The sequence below is a fragment of the Chrysemys picta genome, chromosome 1 (genome assembly GCF_011386835.1).
Source record: "Chrysemys picta bellii isolate R12L10 chromosome 1, ASM1138683v2, whole genome shotgun sequence".
Lineage (NCBI taxonomy): Eukaryota > Metazoa > Chordata > Testudines > Emydidae > Chrysemys > Chrysemys picta.
This window is the reverse complement of record NC_088791.1, coordinates 154,201,291-154,225,840: the sequence shown is the minus strand read 5'-3', so window position 1 is coordinate 154,225,840 and position 24,550 is coordinate 154,201,291. Positions and strand designations below refer to the sequence as shown.

Here is a 24,550-nt window from a genome sequence, read left to right as displayed (position 1 = left end):
AAGTAGGTGATGATCATAGCACAACCGGGAGATGTTTACTATGCCCCTAGTGTCCTTGCAAAAGGCAAAGGTTAGGTCCAGGGTGCATCTCGCTGTGTGAGACCACTTGGGATAATCCTCATGGTCACCAGGATGGACAAGAGATCCTGAGCCAGCTTGCTGGAAATGGCTTCCCTGCAGATACTGAAGTCCCCCCAGGCTATGGATGCACGGTATCTGCTTTCCCAATGTTGTGACAATTGAGCCTCTAACTTTTTGCCTGCTTGAGAATTAACCATGAAAAGTAGGTCAAGTTATCTTCAGTAAAAAATGCTATAAACAGTGCAGGCAAACCAGACAGAGAGAGTGAACTAGTGAACCAAACGAAAAGGCCTAGTGATATAACTCAAGGACTGCGTTAAGATCTTCATCAACAAGAAGATGTGGATCTGGAACTTCATGGTAGATATGAGGCTTAATTGGTGGACAAAATAATGAAGGAGTGAATTATGTTGCCCACCTTACCTTCCCCTGCTTTTGGGGGTTCTTAAGAGAAGACTTTGAAACACTGTCATGGCTTCATTTCCTAGCTCGAGTCATCTCAACCCAGCTCATCTCATCTTCCCAACCCCAAGACAGTAGGAGCAGACTAGATAGAAGGACTTTCTTCCTGAGAAGCTATGGCTTGTTCTTGTGGCTGAAGGGTGCATATGGATAGCACTGAAGAAATGAGTTAGCTAGTTAGATCAGTTTAGAACAAATGGGCTGGGTATATATTTTGCTGTGGCATGGCCCAGAATAAACTCAGTTGGTTTATATAAACACCTGCCTTAAATGATATTTCAGTCAGATTTTATAGTTTTATATGTTCAGTGTTAAACAAAAAGGGATTATCTGCAAGGAAAAGCCCCCCCTCCACGCCCACACACACTGTGCTACACCACAGCTATCAAAATCTGAAAGTCCAGGTCACAGAAGCCAGGACTCCGACTTCTCCTGTGAAGCAGCTAGGAGGTTAACTGGGGTCTGTAGGCAAACAGCTTAGAGAAGGAGCACAAGCTTAGAGACTTGTCTGTAAGAGACTGTGCCAGTCTAATTCCCTTCCAGCAGCCCCTCCCTACAGGAATGATATGCAAATAGAGGCACAGAGCCCTGCTGGCAGAAAAAGGGGAAAGGACCATGCAGCAGGCTCAGCTCACAGGGCACTTGAGATTTCAGAGGAGAGTGTCTTACTTTTGTGTGTTTGTGTATGTATATATAAAACTTTGGAGCAGATATGGGAGCAGCAGCCTAGGAAGAGTGTTATACACACCCACGCCTTGGTTCACCTGGTATACCAGCTAAGAGCAGCTCTGCAGGGACACCCCAGCCGCTCAGGCTGAGTGCACAAGACAGTGTTAGAAAGGGAGAGGCATACTGGGCGCTGACAACCCTCTAACTTCCCAATGGGGCTCTGGCTGCTGGTGCTGCTGGTGCTTCAGGCAGGTGAGTACAAATTCTGTACAGCTGCGGTTGCTGGACTCCTGGGAGCCCCTATATCTCTGCCACCCTCTTGTTTCTCCCACTCTGTGTGTAGGGCAGCTTCCCCCTTCACTTTGACAGCCCATGTACTGTATTAGCCTTGCCTAGTTTTACTTGCCCAAGGCAAATCATTGGCATTTGGATCAGTGAGTTAACTATCGTTCATTTTCTCATTATCATGGTAAAGGAAGTCTGAGTATATTTTGTGCCTGGGCTGATTCATTTCCATGCTAATTCTGTAAGACTGTAACTGTAGGAACATGTTTTATTTTCTCGTCTAATTTAGAAAGCTTCCAGTTTTATTCTGAAAAGCCTCGTGTGTTGACTTTTCTTCTCTGAAATATTGTTTTCAGTTTCACCCCTTTTCTTTATACCAGTGACTTTTGAGCAAATTGTTTCCAATTCATCTAACGTTCAAGAAAAAAAAGGAGTTAAAAACGCAAATCCCTTTATAAAAACACAGCTGTATTCTATAGCCCCTAAACACTGAGGTAGCATTAAGGTTTGTGATCATTAGTGCAGTACAGTTCGATTAAGTGCAAAATCCTGTACTAATGCACCATAAAGGCTGACAATTTAAACACCGGAAATAACAGGAAAGTTTAAGTTGTCAGATCCATCTTAACTCAGTCTGATTTCATATACAAAACAGATGAAAGTGCACAGTTAGTAGTTATTGAAAGTACTCCAGATGTGCCATTTGGCTACATTCAGATTGCTGTGGGGTTTCTCCAACTTTTCCAAGGATCTCACAGCAGTGTTGACTCATTGACACATAAAGAGTCATTTCAATTACTGTTTAGGTTGCTAACTGTACAACTGAACATATAGTGTGCTTGCAAGGCAAGCAAGTTAGAGCTGACTTCAGAACCATACAGGGATACTAATGTCAAATTGAAATCTAATCAGTTTTCAAAAAAAGAAAAGAAAAAAGAAATAGTAACGTCAGACACTGCACTGCCCCCTGTTGTGTTTTAAATGCAGGGGGAGCGCAGATTCTAAAGTAGCTCACTCAGGCTCAGTTCACTGGGGTTCTTTTTGTCCCCCAGGAATAACTGTGATGTTGTTATAGATCATAGTTTCTCAGGGATGTTCTTCCGGGACTGGATGCATATTTCTGAGAAAGAAACAGCCTCCCTCCCATGCATGCTGGATATGATCCGGATATAGGTTATCTGGGTGCAAATCCAGAGAAATGTTGCTAATTCCAGTGGAATTACTCTGGATAACTGAAAGAAGAATCTGTCTCTTACCCCCATTCACTTGGCACTTCTAGCAGGGAAATAGGGTCTTCTCTATGGTTCCTAATAACGGAGCTGTTGTTTGCTTTTACTATTTTAAAAAAAAATGAATACTCAGGGTAGTGTTTAGTAAAGGGAAGTTGTTACTTTTTCAGGAATGTGTATTTAATCCCAGAGGGAATGGCATGAGAAACAGTAAGAAGCCTGTGTAAAACACTAACATCAGTGCACGGAATTCCTCCTGAAAAAGGCTGATACGGTCACCTAAAATGCTGGAAAAGATTCAGTGTGTTGTCTTTTCCTTGATTGTGCTTATGCCGCTGTTGCACTTTTGTCAGAGGGTTCTTGATCATTTTAATGCTTAATATTCTGTTACTTTCTGAGGTCGTTTTTTCCTCTGAAGAAATGAACCTCTAACTTTTCAGGACTGGGGAAAGATTCCCATTGACTTCAATGGGCTTTTGAATCAAGCCCTTAGAGAAAGCTACGGCATATGATACACGCAGGGAAGAAGGATTAGAACTGCAGGTTTTAAAAGGAAAGCAATGGTCTTAATAATAGCATCTAGTCCCTACCTCACATGGATGGTTTAGGGGATTAGTCAATGTTTGCACAGCACTTTGAAGATGTCAAGTGTATTCAAACAGCAGGGAATAAGTGGCCAGGCAACTTCAGTCTGGGGTTCTTGGTTCTGAAATATGATCCCAGTCTTGAGTGAAGAATGCTGAAAAATCCATCCGTTTATTTTAGCTTTTACCTTAGGGGTGGGTTGAGTGGTTATGAATGGATGGAGAGAGAGAGAGAGAGAGAGGTGAAAACTGAAGAACAGAGGAGGTGAGTGGAAAGTATAGGAAGGGGCTAATGCTAACTGTTAGTAGTATGATGCACTCAGACCAATGGATAAGTGCACTGAGGCATCACAATAAGTGAAAACAGTACTAATTGCTGCTATTGTCATCATCATGTTAGGCACCAAAATCCATATTTAATCATCCAAATAAGAGGCTTGATTTTCAGAGGTGAGTCCTCTGAGCTCCCACTGCAGTCTATGAGAGGCGCAACTTTGAATAGGAGGGATACAAGATAGAAATAAGTGTTTCAAATCAGGGTATTGTTTAAAGGCCTGCAACTGAAAAATGGTTTAAGGAGATTGCTTCAAACTATGCAGGCACATTCTCCTTTGTCTTCAGAATAAATCTGAATTTTTTAAGGCCAAAATTAGTGGGGTGGCCCTAAAATAAGGCTTTATAATGGAAGGTGGATATAACCTTTAATATTACCTTAATAAAGCTGCCACCTCTTCAAAATAGGGAATGGAATGTTATTGTATGTACTCAGTGACTGTTAAATGACGCAAGCCTTCCATTGCTGATAAAGGTGTAACTTTACAGTTTGTGTGGCTTGTAGATATTATTCTGATACAACAGTAATAAGGAATAATAAGGAAAGTGGCAGTGTGTTTGTGCACTGGGCCCAAACGCACAATAAGGCCTAAAATCTGCAGTGGGAATTTGAAAGAAATCAGCAATGAAAATCCTTAAAAGTGTTGTGCAAATCCTGTGTGAAACAACATCCTCTCTTTGCAGTTTGGAAAGGCGCACTGGGGAAAACCCATTCTTTGCATACAAGAGGACTCATTGAATTAGCAGGAGCCATATCCTGTGGCACAGGACGCAATGCTTTGGCGTATCTAGGCTACGGATGCTACTGTGGTCTGGGAGGACAAGGTTGGCCTAAAGATAAAGTGGACTGGTAAGAACATCACTTATATGCCCATGTATACTTCTGGTCTCTCCACTAAATTCTTCCCTCAGTTACATCCATGTATAGGGCTGCCAGGTGTCCAGTTTTCGACCGGAACACCTGGTCGAAAAGGGACCCAGGTGGCTCCAATCAGCACTGCTATCTGGGCCGTTAAAAGTCCAGATGGCGGCGCAGCGGGGCTGGCAGACTTCCTACCTGGCTCCACGCAGCTCACAGAAGTGGCAACGTGTCCCTTGGCTCCTAGGCGGAGGGACAACCATGGGGTCTTCTTGCATTGACCCTGCCCCACCCTGAGTGCCAGTTCTGCAGCTCCCATTGGCCAGGAACCACAGCCAATGGGAGCTCAGGGGCGGTGCTTGTGGGTGGAGGCAGTGTACAGAACCACCTGGCCTCACCTCTCCCTAGCGACATGTTGCCACTTGTGTGGAGCTGCCCGAGGTAAGCGCCACCCAGAGCCTGCACCCTGAAACCCCTCCCACACCTCAACTTCCTACCCCAGCCCTGAGCCCCCTCCCTCACCCAAACTGCCTCCCAGATCCTGCATCCCAAACCCTGTCTGCACCCCAACCCCCTGCCTCGAATCCCCTCCTGCACCCAATCTCCCTCCTAGAGTCTGCACCCCAAGCCTCCTCCTGTGCCTCAAACCCCTGCTCCAGCTCAGAACCCCCTCCTGCATCCTAAACCCCTCATTCCCAGCCCCACCCCAGGGACCACACCCCCAGCTGGAACCCTCACCCCCCTACACCCCAACCCCATTCCCCAGCCTGGATCCCCCTCCTGCACCCTGAACCCCTCATTTCTGGCCCCACCCTGGACCCCGCATCGCCAGCCCAGAGCCCATACCCCCTCCCACACTTCAACCCCCTGCCTCAGCCAGAGCACCCCCCCCACACACACTCCAAACCCTTCAACCCCAGCCCAGAGCTCCCTCCTGCACCCCAAACTCCTCATCCCCAGACAACGCCCTCACCCCCTCCCGCACCGCAACCCCCTACCCCAGTCCAGTGAAAATGAGCAAGTGAGTGAGGGTGGGGGAGAGCGAGCGACAGAGGGAGGGGGAATGGAGTAAGCAGGGGTGGAGCCTCAGAGAAGGGGAGGAGCCTTGGAGAAGGGGCGGGGCCTCAGGGAAGAGGGGGGAAGGGGCTGGGCAAGCGTGTTCGGTTTTGTGCAATTAGAAAGTTGGCAACCCTATAAAACCCCATTGACCCCTTTACCAAATGCAAACCAAAAGAAAATTAGGCCTGGTTTGGGACCAGAAACTTAATTTAAAATGTGGTAACACAGACACCATTGTAAGTGTATGTCGCATGGACATTGACAGCGGTATTGCCCAGCATATTCATGAGGACTTTTAACCTCTGGTGAATGGTGGCAGAGTTCCCTGGAGACAGAGATTCCACTAGGGGACCAGGTTGTGGCCACCCAAAACTGGTGCAACTTCACTTACTGGGGGTAACCAGTATAGTGGGTGGTGCTGACTGAAAAGGGGTCCCACCCAAGGTGAGTGGATGCTTGGCAACACAGGGAAGGGCAGTAGTGGAAACACTGCTTTTCCTCTCCTAAGAGAGAATCCCATATTGGTGCAGGAGCGACTCAAGTTCCTTGCCTTCACCCCACGTCTGTTTACTATATTAAACCAACAAATGATTTTGGCGGAACAATATATTGTAATGGGGTAATATTCTCTCCCTTCTCTGGCTTTTGTATTTGTTGAGAAGATGTTGAGCTATTTATTTTCAAAGCAGGAGGCAATGCTCCTATAAACAGGGCCGGCTTTAGGCCGATTCCCCCGATTCCCCGGAATCAGGCCCCGTGGGTAAGAGGGCCCCGCGCCTTAGGCTCACCCGGGGGTGGTTCTGCTCCGGGGTCTTCGGTGACGGGGGGGCGGGGGTGTGTGCTCCGGGGTCTTCGGCGGTATTTCGGTGGTGGGGAGTCCTTCAGTGCCGCAGAAGACGCAGAGTGGACCCCCTGCCGCCGAAGTGCCGCTGAAAACCCGGACCACGGAATCGGGCCCCACAGGTCCTAAAGCCAGCCCTGCTCCTATTCCACTGCAATACTTTTACTTCTCTTACGCACACTGACTGGCGTATATTTAATTATTTTGTCTGATAGGCTGTGATCCGTCTGAATGCCTGTCAGCTCTGATCCTTTTGCTATAGAAAACTTTTGCCCACGTTGCAGTCCATCTCTGCACCTTCAAGTTAGGCACACAATTCCATCTGCTTATCTAAAATTAATAAGCAGGGTGGCTCTTACACTTACCTTTTTCTTTCTTCAGGAAAGAAGGCAAGTGATATCAGCCCATTTAGTAAATAACTCACTGTGCTTTACCAACATATCCAGCTGTTGCCGGCACTTGCAATTTTTCTATACAGCTTGGCCACGTGGAAATCAATGGGAGTTTTGACATTGACTTCAGAGGGGCCAGAATTTCACCCTAAGTGGCTCAAATCAGGGACCCAACAAGTGGAGGCACCCAAAATTAGTCACCACTTTTGCAAATTTAAACGTAACCCTTTAACTACAGATATTAATACTCCTTGCCTGCTTTGCTTGGTTACAGAAAATTATTTTGTAGGCCCCCAGAAATTCTGGGTCAGTTCCTCAGCTGATATAAACCAGCTCCATAGCTCCACTGGATCTGGCCCTAAACATTTTCCTTCTCATATTTGTTGGAGAAATCTTCCGGGTTCCTCTCCCTGATGACGCCGTTACAAAAATCAACACATCATGCCGTGTTAGTGACGATGAACGCGGCTTTTGCAGTATTTCCCATTGTAAGTATAATGAACACCACAAATACAGTGGTAAAGCCAACTTCCTTGAGCAGTAAATGTTTAAAATGACTCATCTTTTAAACATTTCTGCTTTTGCTACTGACACCATTATAAAATCAGTCATCACTGTCTAAATATTAAAGTAGGTCTAAATATAGACATTTTTATTCTATAAAAAGGCATATTTTGGAGCAACTCGTTTAAAAATGTTGGTTTCAAACATTGGCTTTGATGTGCTATTCTAGTCATTACATTTCCCCCCTCCTCCTTCCATCCTCTCTGTTCTTACAATGAAATGAACAAGTAGTGCTCATCTCCTGTAGGTAAAGGTCAATAGACTTCCTTCCCCATTGCACTCTGCTGGATGTTTTGTGAATTTCCCAGAACTTCAGATATCGCTGTTTAAGCTCAATGAGCATGCAGAGGACTCGAGTCACAGTCACCTAACTAAGGGCCTGATTCTGTGAGATACTGATTGAAATCAATGGAAGTTAGGAGCCTAAACCCCTTTGAGGATCTGGGCCTATGTGAATGAGCCATCTAGCCTTCTGCAAGACACAAAGAATTAAACAAAAAGGACAGAATCTGTTCCTCTAAAATTGCAAACAGAACCTATTGCCACAGTGACATTCGCTCATTGCACTGTTCTCCTAATCTCTAGTTGTCTTGGGCAAGGAGTTAGCCAGTCAGAGCGGCTTATATCCTTAAGTGCAGGTTTTCTAGCACATACTTTATGAATAAGCAGTTTCCAACTAGTAGAGGTTTGTATTCATCTTTCATTCCTGTTGCCCAGTGCTCAGCCAGCCTGTAATCTTGCTGGCTGACACTGATTGCATTTGGTTCTTCTCATTAGCCCTTTCTTTGCTGTCTCTGTCTGTTTCTCCAGCTCAGCCTACTCTCCTCTTCCCTGTGTTCTGCTCCTTCCTCTCCCTTTCTGCTGTTCTAGCTCCTTCCTTTTCTCTGGCTCCTCACTACTACTCCTTTTCTCTTGTCTTCTGGCTCCTTACTCCCCCTCCTCCTCCTCTCTCTTGTCACTCAGGTCAGGCCCTCCACCAATGGGCTGCTCCTCCTATCCTCACTGCTCCTGAATTACCACTCCTCCTTTCACCTCCACCCACATGGCCAGCACCTCTCACCCATCTGCCAGCTGCTGCTAATTCTTCCCTCCCTCTGATCTTGGCCTCTGAACTTTCAGAAAGAAAACCAGGAACAAGGTGATCTGAAAGTAGGGAATAATTAACCTGTGACTCATCATCACTACTATAAACCCAATAGAACCTTCCTTCTCTGTGTGTTGCATTGTGGGCAGCATAAATTGTTTTGCTTAGCCATTAGCAAGTGCTACAGTATCCAATGGGAAAACAGGACCTCAGTCTGAATGTTCTGTTAGGTTTATAATGTAACAGGTGACCGGTCGCATTCTAATGTCCTTTAGGTGTTGGGTTGCTGCTTTTAAATTACGTTTCTAGAATTCTGAATGTAGCGAATAATCTTGTGGTCATCATTGCTGATGTCATACAGGCAAGCTCAGAATAAAACCTGGCATTTATCTGGCAGACAAGTCTGTGGGATGAAATTGCTGCTTTACTAAATTGCGAGTGCAGATGGAAGGAAAGCACACTGGGCTAAATTTAGCCCTTGTATAGTCACAGGAGGTAAACGAAGGCTGAGTTTGACCCAATGGGCCTGATTCTCTTCTTGTTTTCACAAGATTTACCTGAGTCTAGCTCCATTGACTTAACTGACAAGAGTTACCCCAGTGTGGGATCCGAATCAGACATGTTATCTTTGCTTCTGATCACTTATGAACATAGGTGCGATGTGTGGCTAGGGCTAGAGGGGGCTCAGCCACCCCTAATCTATCTCGGCCTGCCCAGCTCAGCAGGCAAAGGCCTGCGGCTGGTGGCACCAGGGCCAGGAAGGGGACGGGACGTTGTAGAGGAGGAGCCCTACTGGTCCGGGGACACGTGCATCATGTGACGTGGTGAGCGCCTACGAATTCTGGCGAGAGTCAACAGACGGGCATGGAAAGCAAGGCCCAACCCTTCAGGAAAGGAGCCGCCACTGCAGGGTGAGTGTGGAGTGAGCTTGCTCTCCAACCCACCCTCTAGTCCACCCTTCCACACCAGGCTAGGATAGAGACTAGGACCTACATACGCACCAGAGAGCCGGGCTTGGCACACACACACACACACACACACATCCCACCCCCAGAGAGCACAGTAGTTATTAAGTTTTGCTCATCCCGCCAAATAATATTTTTACCAGCTGTCTATGCTTATGGACTATCCCCATTTCAAAGAAACCCAGCCTTCTGGGCTATCTCTTTTCAAATGACATGTTAGTACTCATGGCCATAAAGCAGTTTCCTCTATATAAAATATGATTAATTGTTTGTTTGCTTGGTAGACACAGAGCTAGTTTTAAGAACCAAATAATCAAAGGGAGAGATCTTTTTTCTGTCTTCAGAATATGGCTAGGCGTAAGGTCAGAACATGCATAACTTCTGTGAATGCTTACTGGATCTCGTCCTGTAATTCTGGGCAGGAATTGAACGTCCCATCCCATTGCTCTGAGTCTGGATCACAACAATTCTGAAATCCACCAAAGAAGCCATATGAGTGGCAAAAAGGGCAGATTAGATCTAGTCTAGTTTAGAGGTTCTTATGGCACACTCATTACTGTAGTGTCTGAACACCTTGCAGTACTGCATTATGCAAAATGTGACTAACATCTGCCACGTAATGTTGTTCTGGCACCCTCTTGCTAGAGGGAAAATTGTGCGCTGTGGGGTGTTTTGATTTGATTTTGTTTTTTAAATGAGAGAGGGAGAGAGATGTTGCTCTGTATTTATGTTAGTGAGGGCAGAGTCAAAGAAATGCACCTTGCAGTTAGGGCAGAAGGTGGTGAGGTTTGTGATGGCCCTTAGTTCTTGGGCGAGTCCATTCCACAGTCTCAGACTGGCCCCTGAGTAAGTTCTGTCTCCTGCATAGGCTTTACTCTTATTATACAAGTTCCATTGTGCCAGAGGAGCAAAGCTATAAATCATGGTCTTCATCTCAGAGCAATAATTGATCTTTTAGATGCACTGGGCTCAAGCCATTGAGGGCCTTGAAGATAAGGACCAAGACTTGAACTTGATTCAATGTTCTACGGGAAGCCAGTGTACTGAGCGGAGGATAGGCCTGATGTGCTCGCAGTAACCCATGTTGCTGAGTAGATGCGCTGAAACATTCTGTATTAGCTGGTATTTCCTACATGCCGAAGGCTTCATGCCCTGGTATATTGCATTGCTGTAATCTAGCCAAGAAGTGACAAAGGCATGAAGTAGAAAATTTCTACCAAACGTGAAGTGAGTGGGACAAGAGGGTCCTGACCTGTTACCCTCTGAAATAGAGAGATTCATCACAGAGATGGCTTCTAATTTTTTTTTTTTTTTTTTTACCATTTTGTTGGGGAAGGGAACACACCCCAGAGATAAAACCAGCATTAATGATCTCCCCTAGAAGCTGATATCTGTCCCCTAGATGACTCCCCAGTCAACTACAAAGTAAGAAGGTAACAACTGTAGATGAGGAAAGGGGAAGAAGGAGACATGAACCTCTGTCAGATCCCTCACTCATCTGAGCAGATAAATAATACATAATACACATATTTTGTGTGAAATCTCTCTTCTGAAATGTCCGGATCTAAAAGTAATTACATGGCAGATGCACTTGAAATGCCATATAGGGATCTATACTGTTGCTTGGTGAGGAAAGGAGAAATGAATCTCTGTCAGATACCTTTCTCATAGAGCTGGAAGAGACCCTGAGAGGTCATCAAGTCCAGCCCCCTGCCTTCACTAGGCAGGACCAAGTACTGATTTTTGCCCCAGATCCCTAAGTGGCCCCCTCAAGGATTGAACTCACAACCCTGTATTTAGCGGGTAAATGCTCAAACCACTGAGCAGCTTGGGACTTCAGGACCCTGTCTTGTTGAACCAGACATGCTAGCCTGCTACAAACACAGACCCAGATCTGAACCACATCCCCCAAAAGCTGCAGACGTAATTGAAAATGGCTTAAGAAGTGCTCCTGTCACTCTCACCCAGATACCCAGTTCCCAATGGGGTCCAAACCCCAAATAAATCCATTTTACTCTGTATAAAGCTTATACAGGGTAAACTCATAAATTGTTCGCCCTCTATAACACTGATAGAGAGATATGCGCAGCTGTTTGCTCCCCCAGGGATTAATTACTTGCTCTTGGTTAATTAATAAGCAAAAAGTGATTTTATTAAATATAAGAAGTAGGATTTAAGTGGTTCCAAGTAATAACAGACAGAACGAAGTCATTACCAAGCAAAATAAAATAAAACACGCAAGTCTAAGCCTAATAGAGTAGGAAACTAAATGCAAGTAAATCTCACCCTCAGAGATGTTCCAATAAGCTTCTTTGATAGACTAGACTCTTTCCTAGTCTGGGTCCAGCAATCACTCACACCCCCATAGTTACTATCCTTTGTTCCAATTTCTTTCAGGCATCTCTTTGGGGTGGAGAGGCTATCTTTTAAGTCAGTGGAAGACAAAATGGAGGTGTTTCCAGGGCCTTATATAGTCTTTCTCTGGTGGGTGGAAACCCCTTTGTTCTCCTGTGTAAAATTCCCTCAACAAGATGGAGTTTGCAGCCACCTGGGCAAGTCACATGTCTATGAATGATTCAGCTTTTTTGCTTTTACATGTTATTTTGAACATTCCCAGGAAAGCTCAGATGTGGATTGGTGTCTCCCAAAGTCCACTGTGAGTTAAGTGTTTCTCAAGAAGCTTTCTTCATGGAGGCTACTTAGAATCAAACAAGTACTTAGCCAATATTCATAACTTCAACTACAAAAATGATACACCCATACAGACAGCATAACCATAACCAGGAAACTACAACCTTCCCATAGACACCCCACTTGGCCTCCTTTGTATAAGAACTGGTGCAACCATAGGACCCTGGTTGCAACAATGATCTGTACGGTCACAGTTTATGTCAATAACATCACACTTACAGCTCGGTTCTTCTCAGGGTCCTGATCTAGTTCCACATTCTGAACAGTATTTGACAAAATGAGTGGAGGGAATTTTGTTCCTCTGTAAATATTTGTATTTATGACTCAGCGGCTGAGAAAACGAGTGGAGAGAATCTATACCCATACGAGTGGAGTGGCTGACAACAAGTGATTTATTTATCCACAGCCCAAGTATGGCGCAATGCAAACAGCTCCACTTTTAATTCCATTTCCATTGTTCAGATAAACCTCTCCAGCATTTCCTGGCATTAAATCATTCTTCCCTTTTATTTGTATTGAGTCAGCCATAACACCTCCCTGGACCAGTAAGGACTGCTGTGCTCTAGGTTAAGGCAGTTGACTTGCCCTAAGGAGAAGGCATGCGATGTTTGCATCGCTAATCTCCATTGGGGGTTATGTGAGGGAGGCAGCTGTTAGCGGCTGCAATAGAGAAGGGCTAGTGGAGGCTGTCATGGGCCCTTGCCTTGGCTTACCATAGAGTTAGCTCAGTTCTATTTAACTCACCCTCCAAACTCACTGCTCTTAGCCCTGCCCTTCCTTCCTAGCTCAGTAATACCTGACCCTGCACTTGTAGGTGCAGGAAATCCCCTTGGGGGGGAGCATTTATTCTGGCTGGGTCCAGCTCCTGTGCTCCCTGGATCTCTCAACACCGAGGGCTTTCTCCTGTGAATTTGCTGCAGTGACCCTTGGCTGGCCCCTTTGCTTTCTGAGTTGAGCAATTCTATGGTAAATAGCCCATTGGCTGGCCCACCCAGCACCTTTCCCCCTTTATCCCTGTTTTACCCTTACTGGGATGACCTGGAGCTGAGCTGGGCTGGGCTGTGGTCTCACTGGGTCATCACGATGTCTGGGCCTATCCCTGTCCCTCTGACCCTGTATTTTCCTTTTCTCCTTCCCTGCCAGCACCTCAGGATCTTGTGGACACATTCCCCTTTGCTAGCGCGGCAGCCTCTTGGAGGGGTTCAGACAGAGGCCTTCACAGTGCCCCTCGGGAGCTGTTTTAAGGTTGTGTGTCCCTCATTTCCCCATGATGTCAGCCTACACCAGCTCCACTCATTGATTAATACAATTGCTCTTTTGTGCCCTTAGCTTCACCAGCTCCTTCTCAGTGCAGCCATTGGACTGGCCAGTGCCATTTCATCTCTGGCTGCAGAGGCTGCAGCTCTAGTCATTGTAGCAATGTCCCTGCGTCACCGGCAACGATGACCAAATATAAAAACACCTCACGCTAGAATCTTTCCCAACAAATTTTATTGCCAATTGTCAGCATAAAATCCCAAACCAAGCCAATTATCCTGCAAAATGTGGAGTCCTCAGGAGACTAAACTGTCCTTAGCAACAGCCAGAAAACAGGCAGGGCCAAGGTGCCACCAGAGCCTGAGGACCCTGTCATGAGAGGAAGCTGGTGTTTGTGTGATAGACCCAGGTGATCCTAGCAGATGAACCTACTCGATGTTGCAGAGGAAGGCGAAAAACCTACAAGGTTTGTGCCAATCTGACCTGGAGGAAAAGTCCTTCAGACCCCAGATCTGGCCATCAGTTTAATGCTGAGCCTGTGAACAAAGATCACACAGCTAATCCACATCTGAGTTCAGAAGATTTGTAGTTATTGTCTCAGACCATTGTTCCATTTGGGCTTGTGTCCTGCCTCCAGCTGTGACTAGGATCTGATGCTTCAGAGGAAAGAGAAAAAAAAAACCAGATAGTTCATTCAGCCAGTTGTGAATTGGGGAGGGGGGGGGAAATCCTTCCTGACCCCAGCAGAAAATCAGCTGAAGCTCTAAAGCATGAAACTGGATTCCCCTAATTATCTTACCAACGTGGATACAAGTGTGAACATTGTGTGGAGAAAAATAAGGTGTGGACATGGTGGATAGAGGAAGGAGAGGGATGGGGGAAGATTGTATTGTCTCTGGGGAATGTTTGTGGGTTTCTCCTATTTACTTTGCACGTTCCTCAGGGCAGAGAAGTAGGTTATCCATGTTCTGTGAACTGCAATGCTGGTAAAAATACTGTCTGTAGCTTGGTAAATATGCATTGTACTTTAGAGAACCTAGAAAAATCAAGTCCCCGCCACAAAAAACTCACAATACCAAATAGCACAAGATAAACACTCTGACTTCCTGCTTCTTTGTGAGCTGTGGATGTTGGGCAGGCTTTTCAAACTGCTCTTTGCTAATGGGCTCCAGTCTTTTGCTGCAGAGCTCTGCCTTCCCTCCCCCTCTGTAGGTTGGCGACGTTTGCGCATTGTGAGATCTATGGAGAGAAGTTGCATTATTACTGTAGCCCTGCTGTGTTCCCTGTGATTGTGCAACTACAACCTTGACGGTGATGTGCTCCCCCCGGGGTGCCACCTGGATCTGGGGGTACCACTGAGCCCTCTGATTCACCAGCTTGGGCTCCTTCTGATACTGTGCTGCCGCGACAAGCTGCAAAGCCCTCCAAGCTTGCACTTTCACCAGCATTCACACAGGTAGGGGGACAACCAGCTGCAGTTACATGCTGGCTCTAACCATCAGCCTAGGACTCCAGAGCAGTACCATCCCGCCCTGGTCAAATCTGGCCAGTATATGGGTTTAACACCCGGTCCGCCTCTCCCTCACTGTGAAGATGACCATGCACACTTGTGGTAACCAAGCTGAGATTTTCCCCAGACACGCTCACTGGTTTGGATTAAAACATAAAATAAGTTTATTAACTACAAAAGGATAGATTAAGTGATTATAAGTGATAGCAAACAGATCATGGCAGATTACCTAGTAAATAAACAAAACCGTAAACTGAGCCTAACATACTAGATGGTAGGATATGAATTAGCAAATTCTCACCCTGAGTGATAAACAGGCTGGCAGATTCTTAAGGCACAAGCTGCCTTGGCTTTGCAGCTTGGGTCTCCCAGGTTTTCATAGACAGTCTAGAAATCCCTCTAGCCTGGGACCACCACTTCCCCCCTGTTCAGTCTTTGTTCCTCTGGTGTTTCCAGGTGTGTTGTTATAGGGAGAGTGAGGTCCTCCCATGATGTCATTTCCCCACCTTTTATATCTTCTTCCCTCTTGCTGGAAAGCTCTTTTGCTGTGTCCTGGGTCAAACAGTTTCCATTGTGCAGTGCTATCTCTGAGAGGTGTCTATTGTACACAGTTCCTAGGGTAATCCTTGTGCTTGTGTGCATTTCCTCAGTGAGCCATTAACATTGTTTGGCCTTTTTACTGTTGTACCTGAAAGGCTGCTTGTGGGTGTTTTCAACCTCACATGTTTCAGTAACACATACATAGCCAAACTTCATAGATGAATAGCACATACAATCCAACAAGATTTTTCGCCTTCCTCTGCAGAGTGGGACATGGGTCACTTGCTGGTGGATTCTCTGCACCTTGAAGTCTTTAAACCATATTTGAGGACTAGCTCAGACATAGGTGAGGGGTTTGATACAGGAGTTGGTAGGTGAGATTCTGTGGCCTGCATTGTGCAGGAGGTCAGACTAGACGATCATAATGGTCCCTTCTGACCTTAAAGTCTATGATTCTATGATTACTATCTAGCAGATCAAGACTTTTAGAATGATACCTCACAAGGCATACTTTGTACAAAACATACCCTAATTACATGACAGTGGTGAATATTAGGGTGCCAGGGTGTCACAGTGACATTTGGCCTAAATTGCACCAAGTTCAGTGGTGCTGCTGCAGAGGGCCTGTGTCACCTTTGTACAGTAGCCAGGGGTCCAACGTTGCATTTTCTGCCTGTGCCCTGTAGCTGGCCATTGCTTTCCAGCTTTCCCCACAAGGGGAGTTAGTAGGATTATGGTGCTTACTCCCTGCACTGTTCCAGGGAACTAGGCAGCAGGAGGTAGGGGAGACACAGAGGGAGTCCAGCTTGCAGTCAGGGAATGCAGAGTGGGGGGTAGACTGTGGGAGAAGAATGCCTGGACAACAGTGACAAAGGGACCAGAGAGATGAGCCGCAGAATCCCTCTCCCTTTCTGAGCCAGGCCACTTGGAAACTATAGCAATAGCCGGATCCAGGACAAGTGGAATAGTGCCCCTGGAGAACATGGCAGGAGACAGGTGCAGGGATGGGGCTGGGCCCCTGGAGGTCATGGGGATCCTGTTCATTACTGAAGATATTCATGAATGAAGTTTACACCCTGGAGTATTTTTGACCCTGACCCTGAAAATACTCATGGACCAAAGGCCCCTCAGTGTATATTTCTTGCAGTGATTATTTCTGACACTGGATTTCTTTGCTCTGTTCTCCCGGCTGCCAAGCTCCTCTCCCTGACTTCACAGGCCTTTTCTGGTGCCTCCCTTACTGGTTTATTCCAATTCTTCTCAGTATTAGTATATTTCCCCCATGTTTCAGCTAAGTGTTTGTCTCCTTAGCTTCAAGACATTGCTCCTGATTCTGCCACCATGCAGGGCTGTGAGAAATCCCCGTTCTCACTTATACTGTTCCCTGGAAGACACTTACAAGCAATGTCCTATCCCCTCACACCCTTAGGACCCAATCTAAAATGCACTGGAGTCAACAGAAACACTTCCATTGACTTCAGTGAGCTTTGGATCAGACCCTTAGTTCCCAAACCAGTCTCGCATTTTCTCTCAAGCAGCATCATTTCAGCCAGTATAGTCTGAAGGGGGCCTGGAGCAAATTCCTGGATCTAAAGACCCCCAAGCTCTGTGGAGGTTTGGAATCTGAGCCAGGATCTGGCTTGGAATATCAAAGCTCTTCCTCCCCCTAACCCATCCCCTGTAACGGATCAAACCCATACCTGAGATCCAGACACTGGGGCCTTTGAAATCTAGATCTGAATTTAGCACCTCGGCCCTTTCTCTATTTATTTTATTACAGATACGTCAGTCAGTGACCGCTCAGGGAGACCTGGGAGTCTCCTCTTTCTGCCTTACACAAACAGGCGGAGGAAGTGAGCACAGACCAGTTGGGAATGGGCAGCCATCCCCATTAACCCATGCTAAGTACCGTCCTGAGACTCGTTGTACTTACTTATTGGAAGATCAGGTGCTTTGCTGACAGCCCGCAATGCCTTGCTGTGTTGTTATCACTGTATCAATTAGAGATGGGCTTGAACCAAAACCTTGGAACCCAGCATCCCCATTCTTTGGGGTCAAAGTTCAGGTTGGGATCCAAATCTTTTTGCTCAGACCCATCTCTATCAGTGACAGAGCCTGGCTGGGAACGCCCTGGTGGAATTGAGAGAACTGACACTGAGGGGCAAGGACTGGCTCTGACAGAACATAGTGGAGAGATGAAGTCATCAGCATTGTGACTCCTATAATGATCTCACCCACTCTGATCTGCTGCTGACCAATGAGATCACTGTATTTCAATTGATCTCACAATCAGGATGTAGAGTAGTAGGAGGAAATGAAGCAGTTCCCTTCCCTTCTCCTCCTCTCCCTCTCCCAGGCTTGAGAGGCCCAGCTCCTCCTCATTGCCGACTGGTGAAGTGTGGACTCACCAGGCAGGGATATGGGAAGAGGGAGCAGCAGGAGGAGTTGGTGTCTGGCTGGGGAGATCCTGGGGCTCCCAGTGTTTTCTGTCAGTGGGTGGAACAAGAAAGGTGGCAGATGGGGTAGAAAAGATGCCCAGCTGGGAGTCCCCTGTTCACCTCCTCTCCTCACTCAGCTGGCTCCCCAAACCCTATTGGGAAGAGGGGAAAAGGGACAGACCCCTGACTACCTTCCCTGCCCTGCAGGGGAGAAGGGCTGAAGTAGAGCAGATTAATAATCTGTGACTGATAGAGACTCTGCTGAAATATCCTGATCTAAAATACAAGCACTGTCATGGAAGGTGTCACATTTCACCTTTTAGTATTCTGGCCCTGACTAATGGCCTGCTTGGCTGTTGCCGTAAGATAGAGCAGCTCTTGGGCTGAGAATACTTGGTGCATGTAGTGCTCTGGCCCTACTCCGCTTCCCCATTTCCTGAAGTATGCCTCCTAAACCAGGAGTGCAAAGGAGTCTGGCCTAGAGCCATTCCGCCAGCTCTATACCGACTAGGAAAGCTTCTTACACTGGAGATGTTCCCCATGGTGGGAGATCCACTGCCCTTGAGCAAAAGAGAATCAGGCCCACATCCTGGACTAAGCAGTCACAGAAAGAAGTGTTGATGACACACGTTCATAAGCACCTGCTGTAAGTGTACACGAGAAAGGGCAGCACAGCCTAGTGTCACTCCTCTGTTTGCTCCATTAGCATCTGCAGAATATTAATAACAAACTCTGAAGGGTTTTGCTTTTCACTGTAATGATCAAACACTTGTCTGAACAATAGAGAAATTCCCCTCCAGCCTAGGGAAATACCCGTGCAAATAGAGTCATAAATAGCTTTGTGTGACCACATAGTTCCTGCTGCATACTGGGAAATGCCCTGAGAAAAGCCCACAGAAAGTAACAGACACAACTCAATCTCTTTGTTGCGGAAAGGTGTTGCCACAAGCATGACTGCTGCTATGACAAGGCAGAGCGGGAAGGCTGCAGCCCCAAGATGCTGAGATACGAATGGACTTGTGAACGCAATGCTGTGGTGTGCGGTAAGGAAATGACTCCACTTTCCTTGTGTGTTTTAGATTTATTCCATTCCCTTTACATTAGGAGCCACTTCTATTTAAATTCGTTTTGCTTGGGCACTGCAAATGGAACAGGAGCATTTAAAAAATATTTTCTAAAACCATGATTCTCTCTCCGTGGCCTCAACTCCTTCCAAACTCCTTTAATCCCTTCCCTCCAGATCTTCACCTATGGAGGGACTATTTTGATGTAGCTAGTCAAGTTCAACCCCAAATGTGGGGGGCGGGGGTAGTAGCTACAGTCAGGTAAAACTATCTGTGCCTTGTCTCCACTTTGATTTGACTTTGGGTTAGCTATCTTGATAACACACCTATTTTTTGCTTTGAAAAAATAACCATAGTGTGGCTGTGAGGCACAGCCGTAAGTGCACCAAACACAGGTGTGAATGTTGTGTGAGGATGCACTGATTCATGGTCCCTACAGTCACACAACAAACATGAGTTAAATAGAACTGAGCTAACTCTATGGTAAGCCAAGGCAAGGGCCCGTGACAGCCTCCACTAGCCTTTCTCTAATGCAGCAGCTAACAGCTGCCTCCCTCACATAACCCCCAATGGAGATTAGCGATGCAAACACTGCATGCCTTCTCCTTAGGGCAAGTCAACTGCCCTAACCTAGAGCACAGCAGTCCTTACTGGTCCAGGGAGGTGTTATGGCTGACTCAATACAAATAAAAGGGAAGAATGATTTAATGCCAGGAAATGCTGGAGAGGTTTATCTGAACAATGGAAAGGAAAATTAAAAGTGGAGCTGTTTGCATTGCCCAATGTGGGGGGGGGAGGGATAGCTCAGTGGTTTGAGCACTGGCCTGCTAAACCTAGGGTTGTGAGTTTAATCCTTGAGGGGACCTTTTAGGGATCTGGGGCAAAAATCTGTCTGGGGATTTGAGCAGGGGGTTGGACTAGACAACCTCCTGAGGTCCCTTCCAACCCTGATGTTCTATGATACTTGAGCTGTGGGTTAATAATTCACTTGTTGTCAGCCACTGAGTCATAAATTCAAATATTTACAGAGGAACAAAATGGAAACTCCTTTTACAGTGGGACTTATTTTTTCCCCTTTTGCTGCTACCGTGCAATTTTGTTTGCTGAACGAAAAATGGAGATACCATTTTCTTCCATTCAAACATGCTTCAGAATGTGATTTGCTCTGTCTTCTGCCCATCTGCATGTGAGAATCGCATTCCGTAAACACTCAAAATGTATGAAATACTGCAAGCTGCAAGGCAGGCTTAAAGGTATGAGTCCGCTCTCGCAGCAATAAGTGCCAAGCCAAACTGCTCTAAGCACAATAAACTGAAGATGCTGGGCATGCTGCAGAGAGAACTTGAGAAGGGAGGGCAAGGCAAAAATAGAAAATTTTGAGGTGGGGCTCCCTCAGTCGCTCCTGTTGGTGTGGCACTCTGGATAACTTAAAGTCATTGGAACCCAAGAGTGAGAGAACCCAAGCATGAGAACGACTCTGAGCATTCACCCAGGATGCAGGAGACCCAGACTCCAGGCCTCCTACTCCAAGTACTCATTAAGTATTTATCTACAGTGGAAAAGTTTCAACAGCAGAGACTGAGGGAACACCCACCCCCAACACAATAGTGCAGTAGTTAGAGCACTCATGTGAGAGGTTTCAAATCCCTTCGCCTCATCAGATGGAAGGGGGACATAAACTGAGGGTCTCCCACATCCCAGGTGACTGCCCTAACCAGAGGGCTAAAAGTTATGAGGAAGCTGCTCCCCATTCCCACTTCTTGCAAAAAATGCCTTATGTGCCCACCTCCAAAGAGGGTTCACAGCTGAGAGTGGCTAGCAGCAGAGATAGGTGCCAATCTACACGAGATGGGCTTAGACAGCTTGTGGCACCTATTTCTCTACATTCGTTGTATCAGGAGCCTGGGTGCCTAACTCAGGCTTTGGAGAGTGCAATGTGTTCCTGTGATTTTCTAGGTGCCTAAAAGTTTGGTGATGTGAACTGGGTGTCACAGCACCTACATACCTTTGTGATTCTAGGCCTAAGTTTTTACTGAGTTTTATTCTGTACCCTGCAAAGCCAGGCGAGCTCTGGAAGAGGAAGCAGGGTTCCACTCCTCCTTGAGCACCATCAATGGAATTGCTTACTAAGTTCCAACCAGTTATGCCTGTGCAAACCTGTCAACAACAAAGGGGCTATACAGGGGGCCCTTGAAAGTCTAATTTGGCCTGCAGATCCTTTATGACAGGGGTGGGCAAACGACAGCCCGGGGGCTGCATCCAGCCCTTCAGACATTTTAGTCTGGCCCTCAAGCTCCCGCCAGGGAGCGGGGTTGAGAGCTTACCCCACTCCATGTATGCTGTGGCTCCGTGCGGCTCCTGGAAGCAGCGGCATGTCCCCCCTCTGGCTCCTATGCATAGGGGCAGCCAGGGGGCTCTGCACGCTGCCCCCACCAAGCGCCATGCCTGCAGCTCCCATTGGCTGGGAACTGCGGCCAATGGGAGCTGTAGGGATGACACCTGCAGATGGGGCAGCGCGCAGAGCCGCCTGGCCACGCCGCCGTATAGGAGCCGGATGGGGGACATGCCGCTGCTTCTGGGAGCTACTTGAGGTAAGCACCGCCAGGAGCCTGCACCTCTGACCCCCTTCCGTGCCCCAACCTCCTGCCCCAGCCCTGATCCCCCTCCTGCACCCCCAACCCCTCATCCCCAGCCCCATCCCAGAGCCCACATCCCCAACCGGAGCCCTCACCCCCCCTACACCAACCTCCAGCCCAGAGCCCGCTCTTGCAGCCTGAACTCCTAGTTTCTGGCCCCATTCCACAGCCTGCACCCCCAGCCAGAGCCCGCACCCCAAACCCCAATTTCATGAGCATTTATGGCCCGCCATACAATTTCCATACCCAGATGTGGCCGTTGGGCCAAAAAGTTTGCCCACCCCTGCTTTATAACCAGTTATGGTGTTTCTGAGAAGGAAAGAACTCAACTTGATTCTCAAATGCATGTTGAATTTCCAGGGCTGAGAGCTGAGTAAAACACCTTCTTGTAAACGGAGTCACCTTTCAGAACAGAAGCAAATTTTAATATATGCAGCTTTTTGAGAAGTGTTGGAAGAAGAGGAGTAACCACATTACAGATGCTTATAATAAGTACAAAGTGAAAGGTTGGTTAAAAAAAGATTTAGGTGCAAATTTTCAAAAAGGGTCACTGAATTTGGGTGAAAACTGAGGCACTTAGCCCTCATGACCACTTAGGAAGATGAGTTGAGCATGTATTCAGTGGGTATCATATGGTGGGCATCGTTTTCTAGACACTGCCAATTTGCCGCTAGCTATTACTGTCTGATCCTCTGGGTCCGATTTGAACTGTTCACCCTCTGTTGTCATTTTCTTTTTCAGATACACTGACAGATAGATGCCAAAAAATGGTGTGCCAATGTGACCAAGAAGCAGCCAAGTGTTGGGGAACAGCCTCTTATAACCCACACTACGTCCTCTGGCCAGATTTCTTATGTGGACAGTCTACTCCCACGTGTCATGTTAGTTAGATATTGGGGGACAAGACTAATCTTCTGGAGACATTTTTCTAATTTCTAAGCTACTGTAATAAAATTGTTCATCTTTGATCAAGACTGATAGTGGTGTTAGAGAATTTCTGGCAGCCTGGGGATGGTGGGGAGGAGAAAAAGGATTGGTTAGGCACCTCCTCGGTCTTTGGAATTAAGGATCAACCCACCTCCTTAGTTGAGGAGGGCCAAAGACATCCAATAGCATACCACAGCAATGCCACACTGCAGTTATAGATAGAAAGAAAAAGTGTCAACAGCAGCCACTGGCATGCTGTCCTTTCACATTGCCTTACATTGAGTCCCCATATGTTTTGGAAAGCACAGGGATGCTCTATTTGGCTGTCTTTAATTAATTCCCACTGATGGCTACACTGTCCATCAAAGCCCCAAAATGGCCTGTTCTGGAAGTGCAGAAGTCATACTTTAAGTATGGGGGCTCCTGGAGATGGGTAGACAGGCATCCTCATTTTCTCTGTCATGGGGGACAAGCTGCCAAAGGGCATGGTCACTTCTCTTTGTAAAGGTACCTGGACTCCTGGCAGGAACCGTGGTCAGGGCAAGAACTGAACATTTATCAGATTTTTGTCTCTCTAAAAGTCCTGACCAACAGTCTCTTCTTTTTGTCATCTCACTTCACACAGCTGGGAACGCCTCTGAGAAGAACCTCAGAGGTGAGAAGAGAGTCACATTTTTCTTTTTCTGTTGTAGGGGCAGTAACCATTCATGGCTTCTACCCATTGGCTCATCAAATCCTGGACACACCAGAGTGTATAGTTCCACTGCTTCACGTTTTAGACTCTGATCTGCTTCTGTCCTGTACAGATCTTAGCTTATCCCACTTTCTCTGCTGTATATGATGGCCTTCAGAAATATTAAATCATGCAGCTGAGGTTGCAGACAGCATTATTCATGTTAAAGCAATCAATTCCACCTCATGTAAAAGTTTCTCATTCTACTCTTAGTTGTGTCCTTTATTTTTGGGTCTCTATCCCATGTTTGAGTCATAGCACCAGAGAATGGACATGATGTCAGCTTAATCTCATCATCCAGCATGAGGCTGGGTGGAACTGCAATGTGGTAAGTGGCTAGTCATGAAGGTTTTAGCAGAGTGTGATAGCCTGCGTACCACAAGAGAGACCCAATTGTGTGACTGGAGCCTGCCCAGAGATGAGGGCCTGGGAATATGTGCCTGAGGTGAAAATGTGGTCTCTTTACATGAGAGACCTCTAGGAGCGTCAGCTTGCATGTATAAAGGGTGAGATTTTCAAAAGTGTTCCACATGGGCCTAACTCTGCTTCCACTGAAGTCAATGATGAAATGCCCATTGACTTCAATAGGAGTGAAGTTAGGCCAATGTCCAGTGCTGTTGAAAATCCCACACAGAATCCCTACTGTGTTCCAGGGAACTCACTTGACCTCAGAGGACAGACCTTAACATGGGAGATCTCCTGGAGCCTCTGAAAAGTCCTTGGCTAAATTACTCCCAGGCTTTGTTGAAGGTTCAAACTCAATCTGGAATGTTTCTGGACCACTGTAAGAGTATTAATGTTGCCTTTAATTATCTTATTTTGTTAAAGGCTTGAAATCCCTTTGTTTTCTGCCTAATAAATCCTCTGGGTGTGTAAAATCAACCCTCAAGAGTACTTCAATTCCTTTGGCCAGTGTATTGTAAAATGGCTCTTCCTCTACCTCTACATTCCTTCATTACAAGAGCTCACCATGACAACCAAGTCAACAGAACAAGGTAAACTATACTGGGTGGTGCTGATAGGTTAGAACATTGACTTTCCTTGATCCCCTGGAAGGAATGCATTCAGGACAAACAATATGAGGGTACCAGTTAGCAATTGGTGAGATTGAGTATTTCACTCATCCATCAGTCTCTGTTGAAACAGGTGCCAGGTTTTATGCAAGAATTTTGTAGCTGAAAATGCGAGGGCACTACCTTTTAAAACAAGCAACAATGCAAGGAAAGATCCAGGATGATGTATAAGAAATACACCTATTCTTCCAAGATACGTTGTCAGGTTAACCAGGACTATAGCTAATAATAAGGTTAACCTCTTATAAAAGGCTGTTTTGGTCTATGCCAGTGG

General features: G+C 46.5%; 1 protein-coding gene across 1 annotated transcript; it reads left to right on the top strand.

Moving 5' to 3' along the window:
- Window positions 1-773: 773 nt before the first annotated feature.
- LOC101950940 (phospholipase A2-like) lies at window positions 774-24,085 on the top strand. Its single transcript, XM_024111990.3, has 4 exons — window positions 774-1,464; window positions 4,328-4,493; window positions 18,780-18,886; window positions 22,285-24,085. Exons 1-4 carry the CDS (start codon window positions 1,425-1,427, stop codon window positions 22,431-22,433), a joined length of 462 nt encoding a protein of 153 aa, XP_023967758.1. The 5' UTR covers window positions 774-1,424; the 3' UTR covers window positions 22,434-24,085.
- The last annotated feature ends 465 nt before the right edge of the window (window positions 24,086-24,550 follow it).

Bases quoted from the DNA above. Each gene is read 5' to 3' on its own strand.
- LOC101950940 (XM_024111990.3), top strand. From the start codon at position 1,425: ATGGGGCTCTGGCTGCTGGTGCTGCTGGTGCTTCAGGCAG. The intron at 1,465-4,327 runs GTGAGTACAAAT...CTCTCTTTGCAG, and splicing joins GCTGCTGGTGCTTCAGGCAG to TTTGGAAAGGCGCACTGGGG. The intron at 18,887-22,284 runs GTAAGGAAATGA...TTTCTTTTTCAG, and splicing joins ACGCAATGCTGTGGTGTGCG to ATACACTGACAGATAGATGC.